At 44.7% G+C, this 23,340-nt stretch overlaps 1 protein-coding gene across 5 annotated transcripts in view; it reads left to right on the forward strand.

Moving 5' to 3' along the window:
• The window catches only part of CNKSR2 (connector enhancer of kinase suppressor of Ras 2), an 805,595-nt gene that overhangs the window by 591,311 nt on the left and 190,944 nt on the right, over positions 1–23,340 (forward strand). For all 5 annotated transcript variants that reach the window (XM_063955759.1, XM_063955760.1, XM_063955761.1 and 2 more), the window contains 2 exons: positions 3,586–3,634; positions 20,981–21,153. In XM_063955759.1, the coding sequence (XP_063811829.1) occupies positions 3,586–3,634; positions 20,981–21,153 (222 nt within the window). The remainder of the gene's footprint in view (positions 1–3,585; positions 3,635–20,980; positions 21,154–23,340) is intronic.

Raw genomic sequence — 23,340 nt, forward strand, 5'->3', positions numbered from 1 at the left:
TGTCGTTTTTTAAATAATTCTGCACCACCAAATTCAATGTATGTGCAAAACATGGGACGTGCTGGAATTTGCCCACATGTAATGCACGCACAATATTGGTGGCGTTGTCCGATGTCACAAATCCCCAGGAGAGTCCACTTGGGGTAAGCCATTCTGCGATGATGTTCCTCAGTTTCGGTAAGAGGTTACAAAGCGTAGCCTGCCTAGGAACGAGTTGGCGTTTGCGAGATGCTGCTACTGGTGCCGCCGCTGCTGTTCTTGCTTCGGAGGGAAAACATATACCCAGTGGGCTGTCACAGTCATATAGTCCTGAGTCTGCCCTGCTCCACTTGTCCACATGTCCGTGGTTTAGTGGACATTGGGTACAACTGCATTTTTTAGGACACTGGTGACTCTTTTTCTGACGTCTGTGTACATTCTCGGTATCGCCTGCCTAGAGAAATGGAACCTAGATGGTATTTGGTACCGGGGACACAGTACCTCAAGAAATTCTCTAGTTCCCTGTGAATTAACGGTGGATACAGGACTCACGTTTAACACCACCGAAGCTGCCAAGACCGGAGTTATCCGCTTTGCAGCAGGATGACTGCTGTGATATTTCATCTTCCTCGCAAAGGACTGTTGGACAGTCAATTGCTTACTGGAAGTTGTACAAGTGGTCTTCTGACTTCCCCTCTGGGATGATGATCGACTCCCAGCAGCAACAACAGCAGCACCAGCAGCAGTAGGCGTTACACTCAATGATGCATCGGAGGAATCCCAGGCAGGAGAGGACTCATCAGACTTACCAGTGACATGACTATTGGCTTTCCTGTGTAAGGAGGAAATTGACACTGAGGCAGTTGGTGGTGTGGTTTGCAGGAGCTTGGTTACAAGAGAAAGGGATTTAGTTGTCAGTGGACTGCTTCCGCTGTCACCCAAAGTTTTTGAACTTGTCAATGACTTCTGATGAATGCGCTCCAGGTGACGTATAATGGAGGATGTTCCTAGGTGGTTAACGTCCTTACCCCTACTTATTACAGCTTGACAAAGGCAATACACGGCTTGACAAATGTTGTCCGCATTTCTGTTAAAATAATTCCACACCGACGAGGTGATTTTTTTTTGTAATTTGACCAGGCATGTCAATGGCCATATTCGTCCCACGGACAACAGGTGTCTCCCCGGGTGCCTGACTTAAACAAACCAACTCACCATCAGAATCCTCCTTGTCAATTTCCTCCTCAGCGCTAGCAACACCCATATCCTCATCCTGGTGTACTTCAACAGTGACATCTTCAATTTGACTATCAGGAACTGGACTGCGGGTGCTCCTTCCAGCACTTGCAGGGGGCGTGCAAATGGTGGAAGGCACCACCTCTTCCCATCCAGTGTTGGGAATGTCAGGCATCGCACCTGACACAATTGGACTCTCCTTGGGGATTTGTGATTTTGAAGAACACACAGTTCTTTGCTGTGCTTTTGCCAGCTTAAGTCTTTTCATTTTTCTAGTGAGAGGATGAGTGCTTCCATCCTCATGTGAATCTGAACCACTAGCCATGGACATAGGCCAGGGCCTCAGCCGTTCCTTGCCACTCCGTATCGTAAATGGCATATTGTCAAGTTTACGCTTCTCATCAGACGCTTTTAATTTTGATTTTTGGGTCATTTTACTGAACTTTTGTTTTTTGGATTTTACATGCTCTCTTCTATGACATTGGGCATCGGCCTTGGCAGACGACGTTGATGGCATTTCATCGTCTTGGCCATGACTAGTGGCAGCAGCTTCAGCACGAGGTGGAAGTGGATCTTGATCTTTCCCTATTTTACCCTCCACATTTTTGTTCTCCATTTTTTTAATGTGTGGAATTATATGCCAGTAATATATCAATTGCAATGGCCTACTGTGGCATACTGCTATATATTATATACTGGTGGTCAGCAAAATTCTGCACTGTCCTCCTACTATATATACTGTGCACAACTAAAATGCACCACAGGTATGGATGGATAGTATACTTGACGACACAGAGGTAGGTAGAGCAGTGGCCTACTGTACCGTACTGCTATATATTATATACTGGTGGTCAGCAAAATTCTGCACTGTCCTCCTACTATATATACTGCGCACAACTAAAATGCACCACAGGTATGGATGTATAGTATACTTGACGACACAGAGGTAGGTAGAGCAGTGGCCTACTGTACCGTACTGCTATATATTATATACTGGTGGTCAGCAAAATTCTGCACTGTCCTCCTACTATATATACTGCGCACAACTAAAATGCACCTCAAGAATGGATGGATAATATACTTGACGACGCAGAGGTAGGTAGAGCAGTGGCCTACTGTACCGTACTGCTATATATTATATACTGGTGGTCAGCAAAATACTGCACTGTCCTCCTACTATATATACTGCGCACAACTAAAATGCACCACAGGTATGGATGGATAGTATACTTGACGACACAGAGGTAGGTAGAGCAGTGTACTACTGTACCATACTGCTATATAATACTGGTGGTCACTGGTCAGCAAAATTCTGCACTGTCCTCCTACTATATACTACAGTGCAGCACAGATATGGAGCGTTTTTCAGGCAGAGAACGTAGATATTTTCAGCACATTGAGCACAGATATTTGCAAGCACACTGAGCACAGATATTTGCAGCACACTGAGCACAGATATTTGCAGCACACTGAACACAGAAACTGAGAGAATGCTGCACGTCCTCTCCCTATCATCTCCAATGCACGAGTGAAAATGGCGGCGACGCGCGGCTCCTTATATAGAATACGAATCTCGCGAAAATCCAACAGCGGGATGATGACGTTCGTGCGCGCTTGGGTTAACCGAGCAAGGCGGGAGGATCCGAGTCTGCCTCGGAACCATGTAAAATGGGTGAAATTCGGGGTGGTACGGATTCCGAGGAACCGAACCCGCTCATCACTACTTGCTACAGCTAGGGACTGTAATACTCTTTTTAGGGAATTTTAATACCTTTCAGACCATTCCTTCTCCTAACATCTGTTGGGCCAGGTACAAAGTGAACAATTTCCAGTTTCCAGTAACCTTTAGTCATCAGCAAGGCATAGTCCATCATGCTGACCCACTTGCAGTTAGAGCAACCTTGACAGTTGACACACATAAGAGTAGTTGTTTAGACTGGGACGTTCCATTACTGATGCGCTTGCCACAGACCTCTATCAGCTCAAAGCTTGAGTTTTGTGAACACCTCCAACTGATGTGGGGAGATCACATTGTTAATAAGCATTTGCATCATTTTAATGCGTTTGTCATATTTATATGCTTCTCTATAAAGGTGAAGTCCATATCCCTTGCAGATCACGGGGGTTGGTGGATCCACAATACTTTACATGTTGGCGCCAGAGAGAGAGATGTATATACAAATACCCTCTTACTGTACATCTAGCTGTGGTAGATGAGAAAGCACGTGACTCCTGCCATTATACCTGCAGTCAGTTGTTTACTAGAGTGCATTGGCTAAAAGGGAACTTTAGAGCAAAGTGAATAGGAAAATTCTGCGAATTGCAAATGTGTATTCAGTTCTAATGAAAGCGTTTGTTTCTTATTTTCAGACATTCCAACAGTCCTCTTTACAACATAAATCCAAGAAGAGAAATAAAGGTAATGTGAATAATTCTAAAGTATGTGGAAAAAAAAGTTCTTGTGAAACTAATGACATTTGGAGAAGCAGCTGGATAAGATGATTCAGTAACTCTAAATACAGTATAATGTGTTTTTGAATGTCACATTTCATGTGGGAGGTGATATCCATGATATAAATTAAATTTCCATTTGTGCTTGTAAACATTGAATTTATGCTTATTAGCTCTTGCTACAAAAATATGTGCTTCCAAAATCTTTTGTAAGCGTTCTTTGGACAGTTTTGTTTTAAGACTAGAGTATAGGTATACTAAAGTGTTTTTTTTTTGTTTTTTGGTTTTTTTAATTTCTTTTATTCTTTTCCTTATTTTATTTATAAAGTGGTAACTTTTGATCCACTAAAAAAATAAACAGCACTTCAAATCAGACAAATTACATAGTCTGACATAAAACAGAAGGCAAGTGTAGCTCTCTACCCAAATAAGCTTTCAATTTCAGGAATGTGGGAGAACACTTGTTACTGTACATAAGAGAGGCGATTAAGTTTATGGTTGCTGATGGGTAAAGTGTGGGCAGCTTTAGGAAGGAATAGGAATAGGTGTAGAAATAGGGATTTGCAAGATGAGGGATAGGCTTGCTCTCCAGATGCAAGTCTTCTGGAAACTATTTAAATATTTTAATTGGTGAAGAAGCGTTTAATGGGGAAGAGTACAGCTCCTAGAGATGTGCACATGAAATTTTTCGGGTTTTGTGTTTTGGTTTTGGGTTCGGTTCCGCGGCCGTGTTTTGGGTTCGACCGCGTTTTGGCAAAACCTCACCGAATTTTTTTTGTCGGATTCGGGTGTGTTTTGGATTCGGGTGTTTTTTTTTTAAAACACTAAAAAACAGCTTAAATCATAGAATTTGGGGGTCATTTTGATCCCAAAGTATTATTAACCTCAAAAACCATAATTTACACTCATTTTCAGTCTATTCTGAATACCTCACACCTCACAATATTATTTTTAGTCCTAAAATTTGCACCTAGGTCGCTGGATGACTAAGCTAAGCGACCCTAGTGGCCGACACAAACACCGGGCCCATCTAGGAGTGGCACTGCAGTGTCACGCAGGATGTCCCTTCCAAAAAACCCTCCCCAAACAGCACATGACGCAAAGAAAAAAAGAGGCGCAATGAGGTAGCTGTGTGAGTAAGATAAGCGACCCTAGTGGCCGACACAAACACCGGGCCCATCTAGGAGTGGCACTGCAGTGTCACGCAGGATGTCCCTTCCAAAAAACCCTCCCCAAACAGCACATGACGCAAAGAAAAAAAGAGGCGCAATGAGGTAGCTGTGTGAGTAAGATAAGCGACCCTAGTGGCCGACACAAACACCGGGCCCATCTAGGAGTGGCACTGCAGTGTCACGCAGGATGTCCCTTCCAAAAAACCCTCCCCAAACAGCACATGACGCAAAGAAAAAAAGAGGCGCAATGAGGTAGCTGTGTGAGTAAGATAAGCGACCCTAGTGGCCGACACAAACACCGGGCCCATCTAGGAGTGGCACTGCAGTGTCACGCAGGATGTCCCTTCCAAAAAACCCTCCCCAAACAGCACATGACGCAAAGAAAAAAAGAGGCGCAATGAGGTAGCTGTGTGAGTAAGATAAGCGACCCTAGTGGCCGACACAAACACCGGGCCCATCTAGGAGTGGCACTGCAGTGTCACGCAGGATGTCCCTTCCAAAAAACCCTCCCCAAACAGCACATGACGCAAAGAAAAAAAGAGGCGCAATGAGGTAGCTGTGTGAGTAAGATAAGCGACCCTAGTGGCCGACACAAACACCGGGCCCATCTAGGAGTGGCACTGCAGTGTCACGCAGGATGGCCCTTCCAAAAAACCCTCCCCAAACAGCACATGACGCAAAGAAAAAAAGAGGCGCAATGAGGTAGCTGTGTGAGTAAGATAAGCGACCCTAGTGGCCGACACAAACACCGGGCCCATCTAGGAGTGGCACTGCAGTGTCACGCAGGATGGCCCTTCCAAAAAACATTCCACAAACAGCACATGACGCAAAGAAAAATTAAAGAAAAAAGAGGTGCAAGATGGAATTGTCCTTGGGCCCTCCCACCCACCCTTATGTTGTATAAACAGGACATGCACACTTTAACCAACCCATCATTTCAGTGACAGGGTCTGCCACACGACTGTGACTGAAATGACGGGTTGGTTTGGACCCCCACCAAAAAAGAAGCAATTAATCTCTCCTTGCACAAACTGGCTCTACAGAGGGAAGATGTCCACCTCATCATCATCCTTCGATATATCACCGTGTACATCCCCCTCCTCACAGATTATCAATTCGTCCCCACTGGAATCCACCATCTCATCTCCCTGTGTACTTTGTGGAGGCAATTGCTGCTGGTCAATGTCTCCACGGAGGAATTGATTATAATTAATTTTAATGAACATCATCTTCTCCACATTTTCTGGATGTAACCTCGTACGCCGATTGCTGACAAGGTGAGCGGCGGCACTAAACACTCTTTCGGAGTACACACTTGTGGGAGGGCAACTTAGGTAGAATAAAGCCAGTTTGTGCAAGGGCCTCCAAATTGCCTCTTTTTCCTGCCAGTATAAGTACGGACTGTGTGACGTGCCTACTTGGATGCGGTCACTCATATAATCCTCCACCATTCTTTCAATGTTGAGAGAATCATATGCAGTGACAGTAGACGACATGTCCGTAATCGTTGTCAGGTCCTTCAGTCCGGACCAGATGTCAGCATCAGCAGTCGCTCCAGACTGCCCTGCATCACCGCCAGCGGGTGGGCTCGGAATTCTGAGCCTTTTCCTCACACCCCCAGTTGCGGGAGAATGTGAAGGAGGAGATGTTGACAGGTCGCGTTCCGCTTGACTTGACAATTTTCTCACCAGCAGGTCTTTCAACCCCAGCAGACTTGTGTCTGCCGGAAAGAGAGATCCAAGGTAGGCTTTAAATCTAGGATCGAGCACGGTGGCCAAAATGTAGTGCTCTGATTTCAACAGATTGACCACCCGTGAATCCTTGTTAAGCGAATTAAGGGCTCCATCCACAAGTCCCACATGCCTAGCGGAATTGCTCCGTGTTAGCTCCTCCTTCAATGTCTCCAGCTTCTTCTGCAAAAGCCTGATGAGGGGAATGACCTGACTCAGGCTGGCAGTGTCTGAACTGACTTCACGTGTGGCAAGTTCAAAGGGCATCAGAACCTTGCACAACGTTGAAATCATTCTCCACTGCGCTTGAGACAGGTGCATTCCACCTCCTATATCGTGCTCAATTGTATAGGCTTGAATGGCCTTTTGCTGCTCCTCCAACCTCTGAAGCATATAGAGGGTTGAATTCCACCTCGTTACCACTTCTTGCTTCAGATGATGGCAGGGCAGGTTCAGTAGTTTTTGGTGGTGCTCCAGTCTTCTGTACGTGGTGCCTGTACGCCGAAAGTGTCCCGCAATTCTTCTGGCCACCGACAGCATCTCTTGCACGCCCCTCTCGTTTTTTAAATAATTCTGCACCACCAAATTCAAGGTATGTGCAAAACATGGGACGTGCTGGAATTTGCCCATATTTAATGCACACACAATATTGCTGGCGTTGTCCGATGCCACAAATCCACAGGAGAGTCCAATTGGGGTAAGCCATTCCGCGATGATCTTCCTCAGTTGCCGTAAGAGGTTTTCAGCTGTGTGCGTATTCTGGAAACCGGTGATACAAAGCGTAGCCTGCCTAGGAAAGAGTTGGCGTTTGCGAGATGCTGCTACTGGTGCCGCCGCTGCTGTTCTTGCGGCGGGAGTCCATACATCTACCCAGTGGGCTGTCACAGTCATATAGTCCTGACCCTGCCCTGCTCCACTTGTCCACATGTCCGTGGTTAAGTGGACATTGGGTACAGCTGCATTTTTTAGGACACTGGTGACTCTTTTTCTGAGGTCTGTGTACATTTTCGGTATCGCCTGCCTAGAGAAATGGAACCTAGATGGTATTTGGTACCGGGGACACAGTACCTCCAACAAGTCTCTAGTTGGCTCTGCAGTAATGATGGATACCGGAACCACGTTTCTCACCACCCAGGATGCCAAGGCCTCAGTTATCCGCTTTGCAGTAGGATGACTGCTGTGATATTTCATCTTCCTCGCAAAGGACTGTTGGACAGTCAATTGCTTGGTGGAAGTAGTAAAAGTGGTCTTACGAATTCCCCTCTGGGATGACCATCGACTCCCAGCAGCAACAACAGCAGCGCCAGCAGCAGTAGGCGTTACACGCAAGGATGCATCGGAGGAATCCCAGGCAGGAGAGGAATCGTCAGAATTGCCAGTGACATGGCCTGCAGGACTATTGGCATTCCTGGGGAAGGAGGAAATTGACACTGAGGGAGTTGGTGGGGTGGTTTGCGTGAGCTTGGTTACAAGAGGAAGGTATTTACTGGTCAGTGGACTGCTTCCGCTGTCACCCAAAGTTTTTGAACTTGTCACTGACTTATTATGAATGCGCTGCAGGTGACGTATAAGGGAGGATGTTCCGAGGTGGTTAACGTCCTTACCCCTACTTATTACAGCTTGACAAAGGCAACACACGGCTTGACACCTGTTGTCCGCATTTCTGTTGAAATACTTCCACACCGAAGAGCTGATTTTTTTGGTATTTTCACCAGGCATGTCAGTGGCCATATTCCTCCCACGGACAACAGGTGTCTCCCCGGGTGCCTGACTTAAACAAACCACCTCACCATCAGAATCCTCCTGGTCAATTTCCTCCCCAGCGCCAGCAACACCCATATCCTCCTCATCCTGGTGTACTTCAACACTGACATCTTCAATCTGACTATCAGGAACTGGACTGCGGGTGCTCCTTCCAGCACTTGCAGGGGGCGTGCAAATGGTGGAAGGCGCATGCTCTTCACGTCCAGTGTTGGGAAGGTCAGGCATCGCAACCGACACAATTGGAGTCGGACTCTCCTTGTGGATTTGGGATTTCGAAGAACGCACAGTTCTTTGCGGTGCTACTGCTTTTGCCAGCTTGAGTCTTTTCATTTTTCTAGCGAGAGGCTGAGTGCTTCCATCCTCATGTGAAGCTGAACCACTAGCCATGAATATAGGCCAGGGCCTCAGCCGTTCCTTGCCACTCCGTGTGGTAAATGGCATATTGGCAAGTTTACGCTTCTCCTCCGACAATTTTATTTTAGGTTTTGGAGTCCTTTTTTTACTGATATTTGGTGTTTTGGATTTGACATGCTCTGTACTATGACATTGGGCATCGGCCTTGGCAGACGACGTTGCTGGCATTTCATCGTCTCGGCCATGACTAGTGGCAGCAGCTTCAGCACGAGGTGGAAGTGGATCTTGATCTTTCCCTAATTTTGGAACCTCAACATTTTTGTTCTCCATATTTTAATAGGCACAACTAAAAGGCACCTCAGGTAAACAATGGAGATGGATGGATACTAGTATACTTATGGATGGACTGCCGAGTGCCGACACAGAGGTAGCTACAGCCGTGGACTACCGTACTGTGTCTGCTGCTAATATAGACTGGATGATAATGATATGAAATCAATATATATATGTATGTATATATAATATCACTAGTACTGCAGCCGGACAGGTAGATAATATATTTATTAGGTAATGATGACTGATGACGGACCTGCTGGACACTGTCAGCTCAGCAGCACCGCAGACTGCTACAGTAAGCTACTATACTATAGTAGTATGTACAAAGAAGAAAGAAAAAAAAAAACCACGGGTAGGTGGTATACAATTATGGATGGACTGCCGAGTGCCGACACAGAGGTAGCTACAGCCGTGGACTAACGTACTGTGTCTGCTGCTAATATAGACTGGATGATAATGATATGAAATCAATATATATATGTATGTATATATAATATCACTAGTACTGCAGCCGGACAGGTAGATAATATATTTATTAGGTAATGATGACTGATGACGGACCTGCTGGACACTGTCAGCTCAGCAGCACCGCAGACTGCTACAGTAAGCTACTATACTATAGTAGTATGTACAAAGAAGAAAGAAAAAAAAAAACCACGGGTAGGTGGTATACAATTATGGATGGACTGCCGAGTGCCGACACAGAGGTAGCTACAGCCGTGGACTAACGTACTGTGTCTGCTGCTAATATAGACTGGATGATAATGATATGAAATCAATATATATATGTATGTATATATAATATCACTAGTACTGCAGCCGGACAGGTAGATAATATATTTATTAGGTAATGATGACTGATGACGGACCTGCTGGACACTGTCAGCTCAGCAGCACCGCAGACTGCTACAGTAAGCTACTATACTATAGTAGTATGTACAAAGAAGAAAAAAAAAAAACCACGGGTAGGTGGTATACAATTATGGATGGACTGCCGAGTGCCGACACAGAGGTAGCTGCAGCCGTGGACTAACGTACTGTGTCTGCTGCTAATATAGAGTCTAGACTGGATGATAAATTATTGATAATGAGATGAAATCAATATAATATCACTAGTACTGCAGCCGGACAGGTACTATATATATTTATTATGTAATGACTGATGACGGACCTGCTGGACACTGTCAGGTCAGCAGCACCGCAGACTGCTACAGTAAGCTACTATAGTAGTATGTATAAAGAAGAATGAAAAAAAAAAAACCACGGGTAGGTGGTATACAATATTATATATATATATATATATATATATATATATATATATAATATATATATATATATATATATATATATATATATATTATATACAATTATATATATATATATATATATTAAACTGGTGGTGATTGATTATTAAACTGGTGGTCAGGTCACTCACGTTGCAACTTGCAACTAGTACTCCGAGTCCTAAGCAGACAATCACAAAATATATTATTATACTGGTGGTCAGTGTGGTCACAACAATGGCAGTGTGGCACTGACTCTGGCAGCAAAAGTGTGCACTGTACGTTATATGTACTCCTGAGTCCTGCTCTCAGACTCTAACTGCTCCCCACTGTCAGTGTCTCCCCCACAAGTCAGATAATACAATACACTTACAGTCACACTATCTAATCTATATCACTTCAGCAAGTAGTATAGTAGTATAGTAGTACTCCTCCTAATAATGCTCCCCAAAATTACTACTACTGTGTCTCTCTCGTCTCTACTGTGTCTCTTTCTTCTCTAAACGGAGAGGACGCCAGCCACGTCCTCTCCCTATGACTCTCAATGCACGTGTGAAAATGGCGGCGACGCGCGGCTCCTTATATAGAATCCGAGTCTCGCGATAGAATCCGAGCCTCGCGAGAATCCGACAGCGGGATGATGACGTTCGGGCGCGCTCGGGTTAACCGAGCAAGGCGGGAAGATCCGAGTCGCTCGGACCCGTGAAAAAAAACATGAAGTTCGGGCGGGTTCGGATTCAGAGGAACCGAACCCGCTCATCTCTAACAGCTCCATAAAAGAGTGCTGTGTACGTGCCTGGGATAAAGTTATAAGTGGGAAGATTTTGGAGGTTAAGACAGGGTAATAGAGACAGTATTTATGAATGAGATAGGAAATCCAGGCAGTGGAGGTGTTGTGGATGCATTTGTAGCCAAGGCTCAAGACAAACATCATTCTTAGGTTTATGTAAAGCTAAAGTAAAGTATTTGAAGAGAGAGAGAGAGAGAGAGAGAGAGAGAGTATAGCTGGCTTGTGTTAAGAATTTATTGGTCTGAAGAGGAGCTAAGTTTTGGGCAACTTATCTCCCATCAACCTCTACCAATGGGCCTACAGTATCTTCTATGAGAGCCATCTCCAAGCACCTATTTCTTATGCAGGCTGTCATTTTATAGGCTGAACCAATTATCAAGTAGCTAGTGACATCACTGGTAGACTGGAGGCTCATGAGCATGGATACAGCTCACGATATGGCAGCACCCACTTAAACCTGGCAGTAAATTTTAAATTCAATTTTCTGACTGTCCCCAAAATTAAAATGTTTTAAGACTTGCCTATCATAGTAAATCATATCCATTTCACATCGCAATAGCGAGTCGCACTGGGAATTGTTCACGGCTCCTTCCGGAGTGCGACCAGCTTGGGACCCCTTTCAGACTGGCGACACCAACCTGCATATTGCCGGGTTGGTGACGCCAGCAGTGATGTGTGCGGAGGCGATGCCTGGATATCAGATAATCTCCAGAGAGATGGCCTCTCCTTATAGTGTGAACGGATCCCAGGTCGCATTGACCTGGCAACCTGTTCACACTGCTCTTCAACCTGGGAATAACCCTGCTTTATTCCAAGGTTGAAATACTTGGTTAGTCGGCCTGGGAACCCCTTTGACACCGCACCTCACCCTGGGTCGACACAGCAATATACCGGGTTATTTTGGAGATGTGAAAGGGTTATGAGTAACACAAACAGATACTAATACAAACAGCTACTAAACTCCAGTTTATATTTAATAATTAGTGGGCACCACCATTCCCATTGTACACTAATCATTTTACAGTTGTGGAATCATACTGTATGTGTTTCCATACTAGGATTTGGCAAGAATCATAGCTACATGTTTTAAGGGCTTTACCCTTATGATTTCAACTGGGAAAGGAATGGATTTGTAAGAGCATTGCAGATGGTAATATGAGGGTATGTCTCTCCACAATTGCCTCATTATGCTGTATACACATGGGGTGAATGTATACTTAAAGAACAGGTGTCTATAGGGATAGTGAAACCCTAAGCTGACTATGGGACTTATTTGTTATTTAGCATTATTTAGCACACATTTATCGGAGTGCATCTGAAAAGAGACTATCCCAGTGAAGCACTTTTTCACTGAAAAGTCTTTCAATTAAATACTTAATTTCCTAGATGGGAAAAAAAGGTATATCAGAGTCCATAGATCATGAAAATAAATGCATTTGAGGCTTGGATATGAGAAATTATGAAACAATATTTATTAAAATAATAATTTCTATCATAAAGGTAGCTGTTCAAAACAATTCTTATACTAAATCTATTAAAATAATGAAAAATATGTAATTCTATATTAATCACGCCAATTGGCGCAAACAAGTGAGTAATATATAATGATCATAAGCTACATAAATTGTTGATACAAAAACAGATGATTATACTGTCTGAACAGAAATCTACATTGATAAGTTTATAGATGTAATAAAGACTGTATGCAGCAGGAGTTCAGATTAAATTCTGTACAGAGCCATGAAGCAATTGCAGAACTTATTTAGGAGACAATTGTTGGTGGATTCTGTAGAAATATGTTTGTACTATTTGGTGATGGTAATAGTATACACCAGCGGATCCACTAAAGTCACCAAAGAGCCCAGGACTTAACAAGTAAAATGGTTTACTGAGCAGTAGTATATTTGTACAGACGTACTCAGTTACATACAGAATATACAGAGCACCAGCTGGTGATGTATGTGGGTAGCTGCTGTGCAGTCTGCATATACGAGCTGTAGTGGTATGGCTTGGTGACTGCTAAGCTCAGGATATCGTAGGGTGGCTTGAAACTAAGTGGAACCCTTCTGTGTCCCACTGTGGCACGCTAACACAGTAACAGATGACAACACGCAGAAGAGCAAACGGTAGCCATCTCAGTAAAGGACTTATGCCTGTCTAAAAGTGGACCATGGAGACTGTGCATTAGCACACTCCATATTTCAACAGATGTGCTATTGACACATTGTCTCCTGTGTCAGTAGAGTATAGTACAGCATCAGGGCTACATACTGTAATGAACAAATGTGCTCTGTCTACACCTGTGTGCCAAAAGGGAAATTATTGCACAAATACTGTATAAGGAACTTACCTAGCACTGCAAATGCCCTGCCGATGGACAGGTGATTCCAAGACAGTGTCAGCTTGGGGCATGAAGGGCCCACCGGGGGGATGCAGTGGTAGGGGCCCATGTTTAGGGGAGCGTCCTGACAACATAATGGCTCCGGTAACTATTAGAAAGTGCATGGTCTATGCCCCTTGAAACATATATTTATAAGGCAAATACTGCATGCATGATAATGTACCAGATTAATTAATAACAGCAATTCACTGTAGAAAATACACTGTAATCCTGGGCAGTATAAGGTAACATATAATATATCATTTAGAATTCAAGTGCACAGTCTGAGCCTGTTCCCTAGAGGAGGAGGTATTGGGTCCAACCAACCCCATCCTACCCAAGGAAGTGGGGCCCGCTGCGGGCAAGTCCAACCCTGTTTCCAGATTCTCAAAGCAACAAGGTTCTGTGGTGAACCTATGTAGCATCACCTTGCAACAAGTTATGCCCAACTGTACTGTAGAAAGTCACGGTAAGATCCATACAGGGCACTGAAATATCAAATACAAATCCAAATAGCAAGCCTTTACCTACAGTCATAGGGGGTCATTCCAAGTAGATCGCAGCGCAGCGATCAGTCTAATAATCGGCATTTCTGCGCACGCGCGATGTACGGGTACAAAGGAATTTGTTGTTTTGCACAGGTTCTAGCAAAGTTTTCAGTCGCACTGATGGCCACAAGAAGATTGACAGGAATGGGGCGTTTCTGGGTGTCAACTGACCGTTTTCAGGGAGTGTCTGCAAAAACGCAAGCGTGTCTGAAAAAAATGCAGGCGTGGCTGGGCTGGTTTATGACGTCAAATCCGGAAACGAATAGGCTGAAGTGATCGCAAGCGCTGAGTAGTTTCAGAGCTACTCTGAAACTGCACAAACTGTTTTTGCAGAGCTCTGCTGCACGTGCGTTTGCACTTCTGCTAAGCTAAAATACACTCCCCAGTGGGCAGCAGCATAGCGTTTGCACGGCTGCTAAAACTAGCTAGCGAGCGTTCAACTCGGAATGACCCCCATAGTATGGTAAATTGCATTATAGTGAACAAACAGAGATCAGCCTCAATTTTTTTTCTATCCCTCACCAATAAATAGTACAGGACACCAAAGAATGCTTTATCTGAAAGACTATTGCAAAGCCAAACACTAACCCACATACTGATCAGACACTACCTTCATCAAAAGTTCAGAATTGAATTCTCTTATTTTTCCTATTTTGAATGACCAACTTCATTCTTTTTTTTTGGAGGGGGGGGGGGGGGGGGTGGAGGGCGTCATTTTGCATGTGTTTTGCTAGATGCAATTTTAAATGCGGTAAATGTTATTGAGTTTTATTACACAACACAAGCCAGTGCGCCATTTGGAGGAGCTGTAACTCCTCTCCTGCTTATTATGAGACAGAAATAGCTTGAGGATACGTCCTGGTATCCCAAGTCACCAGCTTCTGCAGTGAGATAAAAGCAAGCTTGCGTTTGATCATTTGTAGCCCTTGTAAATGCACGATAATGTGTCTATTACAAAACAAACACAAATCTTTCAAACACTTTTTCAGCAGCGGTTTATTTGCATTAATAGCTTTGCTATGTATATGTGTGTTTTTCGCTGCAGCAAGCTGTTTATGTCTATGTAAATTCATTACTTTTAGCATATGTACGTTCTCCCTGTCCCCTCAATACACCGCCTGCTGCATAATAAGTCAGTGATGTGGACATTTCCTTGTCATAGATCTTTATTTATGACTGGATATTTCTCTAATGTCCTAGTGGATACTGGGGAACTGTACTTTAGTACTGTGGGGTATAGATCGGGTCGACTGGAGCCTGACAATTTAAAAACCTTTAGTGTGAGTATGTGTGTGCTGGCTCCTCCCATCTATGCCCCTCCTACCAGACTCCGTTTAGAAAAATGTGCCCAAGGAGCCGGGTGCATTCCTCTGGAGCTCCAGAGAGTTTCCTTTATTTTTTTTTTTTTTCAGGTAGTACTGGTTGGCAACCAGTGTATCTGCTTTGTGGGACTTAGAGGGGGACTGAACCAACCTTCTGAGGGTTAATGGTTCGTAATCCCTGCTGACAGTTCCTAAGGTGCTGTTTCACACACCACACTGTGTGTGCCCACACCAGCAGCAAGCCGCCACCCTCTAACAGATACCGAAGAGTTACAGGTGCGGTGAGTGTTAACACCGGGGTCCCAGTTAGCAGGTCCCTGGTGAGGTTGGCGGCATGTCATGCGGCGGTCACGGGCCACGAGCTGCGGTGCCCACCGTGGACCACACTGGCTAACAGGAGAGCTATGCTCTACAGGGTGCCCAGCATCTGTCCATATACATTCTGTTATTGTTTTTTTACATGTTTCAGCCAGTATAATCTAATAGGGACAGCGCCATTACAGGGGCGGGGCTTCCCGGAGAGCGGGACCAGAGGCAAGGAGGTGCCATTTCCTGCTGCTGCGGATCACAAGGCTGCATGCATGCTGCTCCTCCACGGACCCAGGCTGTTACAGACTCTGTACTGGTACCAGGGGTCATAGCAAGGGGGGAGCACATCAGCGGTAGCGCCGCTGCACATAGGATAGTGTGATCCACATACTCAGTTATACACTGCGCTGCTGTGTTTGTGTGCTGGTCTCCTTTTACTCTGTATTACTCCAGGGGCTCTCTGGGGTCTGTGTGGGGGTGTTTCAGTGCGTTTTCACTGCATTGACATTGTGTCCATCATGTCTGCTGACAAACTGATGTGTACTGCTTGTAATTATACCCCTTCTTCTGAGGTGTCCCTCATGTGTGAACAGTGTTCATTATCCCCAAGAAGAAACAGCTCCCAAGCATCTGTGTGGTTGGATACTTTTAAGAGCATGATTCAGAATGTAAATTCAGAACTGGCTGCAGCTACAAGAGAGAGACAGGTGTTGAGACACACTGTGGATTGTATTGCTAAGGCTGCTGATAACCGAAAGGCTTCTCAGCCTCACTTCCACAGGTGCTCCAGTCTGATTCTGATATGCATGATTTAGATGAAACAGATGATATGCAGGGGGCAGGTCTCTGTTCCCGGAAGTGGAGGCCCTCATTTATGCTGTAAGAGAAGTTCTTAACATAACCGATCAGGAGGCAGAACCTGATAAAGAATTGTACTTTAATGTAAAGCCAAAATCCCCAGCCACATTTCCTGTGTCAAAACTCCCTGGCCAGGGAGGCATGGGTGAACCCTGACAAGAAATTCAAAACTCCTCAGCGATTGTTATCTTCCTTTTCCCTCCCTGCTGAGGACAGGAAGGTACGGGAAAATCCTCCGTCAGTAGATACTTCTGTGTCCAGACTGTCATGAAAATTGGTGCTGCCGGTGCTGGGAACAATATCCCTGAAAGACCCAGCTGACCGTAAAATTGAGACCACTCTCAAAGCAATATATATACGGCAGCGGGCGTAGCACAACGTCCCACAATAGTTTGTGGTTGGATCTCTAGGGTAATGGTCAAATGGTCTGATAACATTATTAATGGTTTTGACTCGCTGCCTCAGAATGAGATCATTACGCTGCTGCAACATATACAGGATGCTGCAAACTTTATGAGCAAAGCTGTTAAAGAATTGTGTCAGATAAATGGCTGTACTACAGCTATGGTGATTTCGGCCTGAAGGGCTCTGTGGTTGCATCAATGGCCAGCAGATGCTGATTCCAAAAAAGGGGTGGAAAAACTTCCCTTTACAAGTGACACTTTGTTTGGAGACGAGTTGAATAAATGGATTTCTCAGGCAGTGACGGGTAAGTCCACCTACCTGCCATCAGCTCCACCTCCTGCAAGATGCTCTTATTCAGGACCCTCCTTGCAGTCCTTTCATGTGGCAAGATTCAGAGGCAGAGGCCGAGGAGCCTCCACTGCTACTACAGGATCTCAGGGTAAGTCCCGAAAACCTGCAGCTGCAGCTTCCTTGGACCAGACCCCCGGAACCTCTACCACAAAGCCTTCCATGTGACGGCTGACCCCAACAACAGGGCGACTTTCCGGTAGGTGCTCACCTTCAACACTTCGCCCATGTGTGGACAAAATCCTGCCAGGATTCTTGGGTGAGGGACCTAATTTCTCACGGATACCGGCTGGAATTTCAAACACTTCCTCCTCACAGATTTTTTAGGTCAAGCTTGCCAGCTTTACCCGCAGAAAAAGTTACCTTGCAAGAAACCATTCAGAAACTTTTACAGACTGGAGTCGTGGTTTCAGTACCTCCTCTGTTATGCATCAGGGGGTTTTACTTCAGTCTTTTTGCTGTGCCAAAACCAGACTGTTCGGTGCGGCCCATCCTGAATCTGAAGGTTTTGAACCCTTAACTGCAGGTTTTCAAATTCAAGATGGAATTCCTGTGGGCAGTGGTGTCCGGTCTAGAGGAGGAGGAATTCCTTGTGTCCTTAGACGTCAAGGATGCTTACCTTCATATCCCTATGTGGCCTCCTCATCAGTCTTACCTAAGGTTCGCCATCTTGGACAGCCACTTCCAGTTTCAGGCCTTACCCTCTGGTCTCTCCACAGCACCACGGGTCTTCACAAAGGTCATGGCAGAGATAATGCTGCAACTGCGCAAAATGGGTGTCAACATTGTCTCTTACTTGGACAATCTCCTGATAAAAGCAATGTCCATGGAACAAAGCATCGTCCTGACAACCCGCCTGCTGATGAATCATGGATGGATTCTGAATTTCAGAAATCTCACTTGGAACCGTCCCAACGTCTGCAGTTCCTGTGAATGATACTGGAGACGGTGTCTCAGAAGGTGTTCCTTCCTTTGGACAAGGCGTTAGCTCTCCAAGCTATGGTGCGCTCAGTACTCCGACCCCGCAGGGTCTCAATACATCTTTGCATACGTTTGCTGGGCAAGATGGTGGCCGCTTATGAAGCAGTCCAATACGGCAGGTTTCATGCCTGGCCTTTTCAACTGGATTTGCTGGACAAATGGTCAGGGTCTCATCTGCAAATGCATTGGATGGTGACCTTATCCCCGAAGGCGCAGATTTCTCTTTTATGGTGGCTACAGGTTCCTCACCTGGTGGGAGGCCGGAGTTTCAGTACCCACTCATGGACGCTACTGACGTCGGATGCAAGCTTCCGGGGTTGGGGGGCTGTGATGCAAGGGACCCAGTCCAGGGGAGGTGGTCAAGTCAGGAATCGGCACTACCGATAAATGTCCTGGAACTGGAGGCGATTTACAATGCTCTTCTCCAAGTGTCCTATCTACTCCGGGATCATGCAATCCAAGTTCAGTCGGACAATGCCATGGCGGTGGCATACATAAACCGACAAGGGGAAACAAGAAGCAAGGCAGCAATGCAAGAGGTGTCAAAAATACTCCTCTGGGTGGAAGCCAATGCAAGGGACATCTCAGCCATATTCATTCCCGGAGTGGACAACTGGGAGGTGGACTTCCTCAGCAGGCACGACCTCCACCCGGGGGAATGGGGCGTTCATCCTTAGGTGTTTAATCAATTGATTCACCGGTGGGGGTGTCCGCAGATAGATCTGATGGCTTCTCTCCTGAACAAAAAGCTATGCCATTACTGTCCCAGAATAAGGGATCCGCAGGCGGTAGCAGTGGACGCGCTGACATCTCCTTGGAATTACCAGTTGGTAATCCCGCTCATTCCAAGGGTTCTAAAAAGACTCAAAAGGGAAAGCGTTCAGGCAGTTCTAATTGCCCCGGATTGGCATCGACTGGCCTGGTACACAGACCTCCAGACCATGTCTCTGGAGGAACCCTGGCCTCTGCCACTTTAACAAGACCTTCTTCAGCAAGGGCAGTTCATCTATCCAGATTTACAGCGGCTACGTTTGACGGCTTGGAAGTTGAGAGGGACATTTTAGCCAGAAAGGGCCTTCCCTCCAAGGTTATTTCCACTATGTTACAGGCTCGGAAAACGGTTACGTCAAAACACTACCACTGTATCTGAAAGAAGTATGTTTCTTGGTGTGAGTGTAGAAAGGTTTCTCCCGTGGAATTTCGAATTGGTTGTTTTCTGCTTTTCCCACAAGCAGGTGTGGCTATGGACCTACGATTGGGCTCCATCAAAGTGCAGATTTCGGCGCTCTCGATTTTCTTTCAGAAACAACTTGTGTTGTTGCCGGAGGTGCAGACTTTCCTGAAAGGGGTCTTTCATATGCAACCGCCTTTTGTACCTCCCACGGCTCCGTGGGATCTCAATGTGGTTTTGTCCTTTCTTCAATCAGATTGGTTTGAACCTTTACAAAAGGTGGAACTGAAGTTTTTTACTTGGAAGACTCATGTTGCTGGCATTGGCATCTGCAAGGCGTGTCTCTGAATTGGGGTCCTTATCTTGTCAGAGCCCGTACTTGATTTTTCATGAGGACAGGGCTGAACTCTGAGCCCAACCTCCATTTCTGTCTACGGTGGTGTCAGCTTTTCATGTGAATCAGCCTATTGTGCTTCCGGTGTTGGCTGACGATTCTGTGGGACCAGAGTCCTTGGATGTGGTGAGGGCTCTGAGGATTTATGTCAAGAGGATGGCTCATCATCGGAAATCTGACTCGCTGTTTGTCCTTTATGATGCCACCAAGATTGGTCGGCCGGCTTCTAAGCAATCTATTGCTCGCTGGCTCAGGTTTCCTATCAATAGGCCTATACTTCGGCGGCTCTGCCTTTGCCTACGTCTATTCAGGCCCACTTGACAAGGTCGGTGGGTTCTTCCTGGGCGACTGCCCGGGGTGTCTCGGCCTTGCAGTTGTGCCGAGCTGCTACTTGGTCTGATTCGAACACTTTTGTAAAGTTGTATAGGTTCGAAACCTTGGCCAAGGATGACCTTCAGTTTGGTCAGGCGGTTTTACACGATAATAAAGTACAGTTCCCAGTATCAACTAGGACGTTAGAGAAAATAGGAATTTAATACCTACCGGTAATCCCTTTTCTCGTAGTCCATAGTGGATACTGGGCACCCGCCTCAGTGCTTCAAATCCTGCTTACTACCTGTATGTGTTTTGGTTGGCCCGCCATTGTGGTCCCTAGGTTTTGTTGGGTTAGCTTTGCTATCCTTGTTGTTCTGGATGTTGCTAACCTCTGTTCCGGATAGCGCTCCTTTGTTGATTATGTGTTGGCTTGTTGCCTCACCGCTGTTGTATATGTTTCTTCTCTCATGGTATGTCCGTCTCCTTTGGCACAGTTTTCCTAGACTGAGCCTGGTAGGAGGGGCATAGAGGGGAGGAGCCAGCACACACATACACACACTTAAGGTTTTTAAAGTGCCAGTCTCCAGTGGACCCGATCTATACCCCATGATACTAAAGTACAGTTCCCCAGTACCACTATGGACTACGAGAAAAGGAATTACCAGTTGGTATTAAATTCCTATTTTGTCTGTACGTTATTAAACAAGAAACAGATACAATCTGTAGATACCGTGCTTATGTCTACATTCTATTAACAAAGCGTTACTTTTAATGGGGCAACATAAGTAGTAATAATTAATAATGTTTGGAAGTGATGATTTATCTATTGTATGTCCATTGTGTTTTTTATCAAGGTCCCGTTCCTGGGAAGAGTAAAAGACGGATATCGTGTAAGGATTTAGGACGTGGCGATTGTGAAGGATGGCTATGGAAGAAAAAAGATGCAAAGAGCTATTTCTCACAAAAGTGGAAAAAATATTGGTTTGTCCTGAAGGACTCATCCCTTTATTGGTATACCAATGAGGAGGTAAAAAAACATATTTAATAATATAGGCTGCTTATCAAAAGATAGACAGGTTGTTTTCAAACATTCAATTTCTAGAACAACCCAACGCTTTTCATCCCCTCAGGACTTCATCAGGGGTACAGTTCAAAATGATCTTTTAGATATACTCCCAGCAGCAGAGGGAGTTACGAACAGCACAGTGATTTAGTGGATCTGTTATCACCAGTTGGAACTGTTTAGGACATTCATATATTATTCCAGGAAGACCAAGTCGGATTATTAAAGCACACACATTGGAATCAACCTTTTCTGAGATAACAAATCTTCGATTAGCGTATACAGTATCTAACAGATAATTTTGAGCTATACCCCTGATGAAGTCAAGAGGGGACGAAACGCATTGGGTTGTTCTTGGATCAATTGAATAATCACCTGTACCTTCAGAAGTGGAATTCACCTAAAGAGCTCACACCCGCAAGGGTGAGGTGATAGCCAGACAATGCACCCTTTTGCAATAGGACAGGTTGTAATGTCAATATGTATGTGAACTGACATCCATTATGTAGGATTATGTTTTAAATAATATATTTTAGTACCTCTGTTTTTACACCAGGAATACATTTTTAAGTATTTAATATGATACTAGTTTCCTGATTGTTTTACCATATTATGTAACATTGAGTGACCATTTGCAAAAGGTATTCTTCGAATCAGTATCACTGCCATATTAATACTTAAGCGCATCTTGGGTATTTTCCATTATCTATTCATTTATTTGACCTCCACTAGCAGGGGGTCACACAAAAAGTTGCAGCTAAAACCTGATGTTAGCGTGGCCAAAAGGGAGTTTTTTCTTATATGATGTGTCTGATTAAATGTTAGGGTGAGGATCTCCATTGGGAGAGGTCAAACAATAATGTGTGCATAAGTACTTTAGTTCCAGAGAATTCTGTGAGAATATTAGTTGGGATATTGAAGTTACCTACTGTAAGATAATGGAGGAAAGTTGTCAAGGAATTTGGTGGGAGATCCAGGGGGACGGTAAATGGCAGCCACTCAAAGGTAAACTGGATGGAAGAGACCTATACAGTAGCAGGAACCTCAAATTTAGAGAATGTAAGGGATGGTCTGAGGGTATGAGTTGCTAGGAGTAACCGGAGTATAGAAGGGCCCCTACATCACCACCAGGTGAGATTTTCAGGGTTGCAGTAGCGTTGAGGTGAGATTAGTTTGGAAGGCAGGAAGGCATATAGAGAGTGTAGTGATGGTGGGGCTCCTAAGCTAGAAAGGGAACCTGCAGGAGGTGGGCAGGAAGGGATTTTAGTGTGATGGGGAAGGAGGCGAGGTGAGATGACAAGGAGAGGAGGGAGGGAGCAGTACTTAGCAGTGCGACAGCTGGCCAGGCTGTGGGGAAGGGGGTTTTCTAGGCAACTTGAAACCCGCCCTGCGTTTGCCTATGAAAATGGTCACATATTCTTGGTGCAGCATTGTGTATAATAATTAGAATTCATTATACAATATGTCAAAAAAATAATTTTACTTAAAAAAAATTGTATATTATCAGCAGGAGTATTTTTTTTATTGGGGGGGGGATTGGGGGGATTTAGGTGTAGTCTTTTGAAATTCTAGTATAATAAAACCCAATCTCAATATTTAAAAGCTAAAGTTTGAAATGAAGTTATTACTAGGATCAGAAATGTATTTCTTATATTAGGATCTTATATTTTTTTCCATTATGCAGCATCCTTCCTTGCTTTAATACCTGCATTGCAGTGTGTAAAGATTCTGTTTAAAAACAGCCAAGGTTCTGACCTAAAAGTCATTTTTGTCATTAATTTTGACATTCTCTCTGATTGTGACATGTTTCCCAGAATTGCTACCTTAGGCTAACTGCAATAATCAAACGATTGTGTGACACTTAAAGGATAATCACTGTCCTCTGGGAATAATTTGTGAAAATGGGAAGCTTGAATATTTTATACAGTATGTTTTTGCATTGCTTAAAATAAACCATAGCCCTGATAAAATTAGGAACAGCTCACTCCAATTACATGTGATTGGTTGCAAGTTATACTTTGATAATGAGGAAAATCACAGGAGAATAATTGTACAATCTAGTGCGTCTTGTTCTGAGGGCAAAAAAAAAATGCATACATGTTCTGTATGATAACTTTCTTCTTCATTATACAATTTTATCTGTTCTAAACA

Source organism: Pseudophryne corroboree, chromosome 2 (genome assembly GCF_028390025.1).
Source record: "Pseudophryne corroboree isolate aPseCor3 chromosome 2, aPseCor3.hap2, whole genome shotgun sequence".
Lineage (NCBI taxonomy): Eukaryota > Metazoa > Chordata > Amphibia > Anura > Myobatrachidae > Pseudophryne > Pseudophryne corroboree.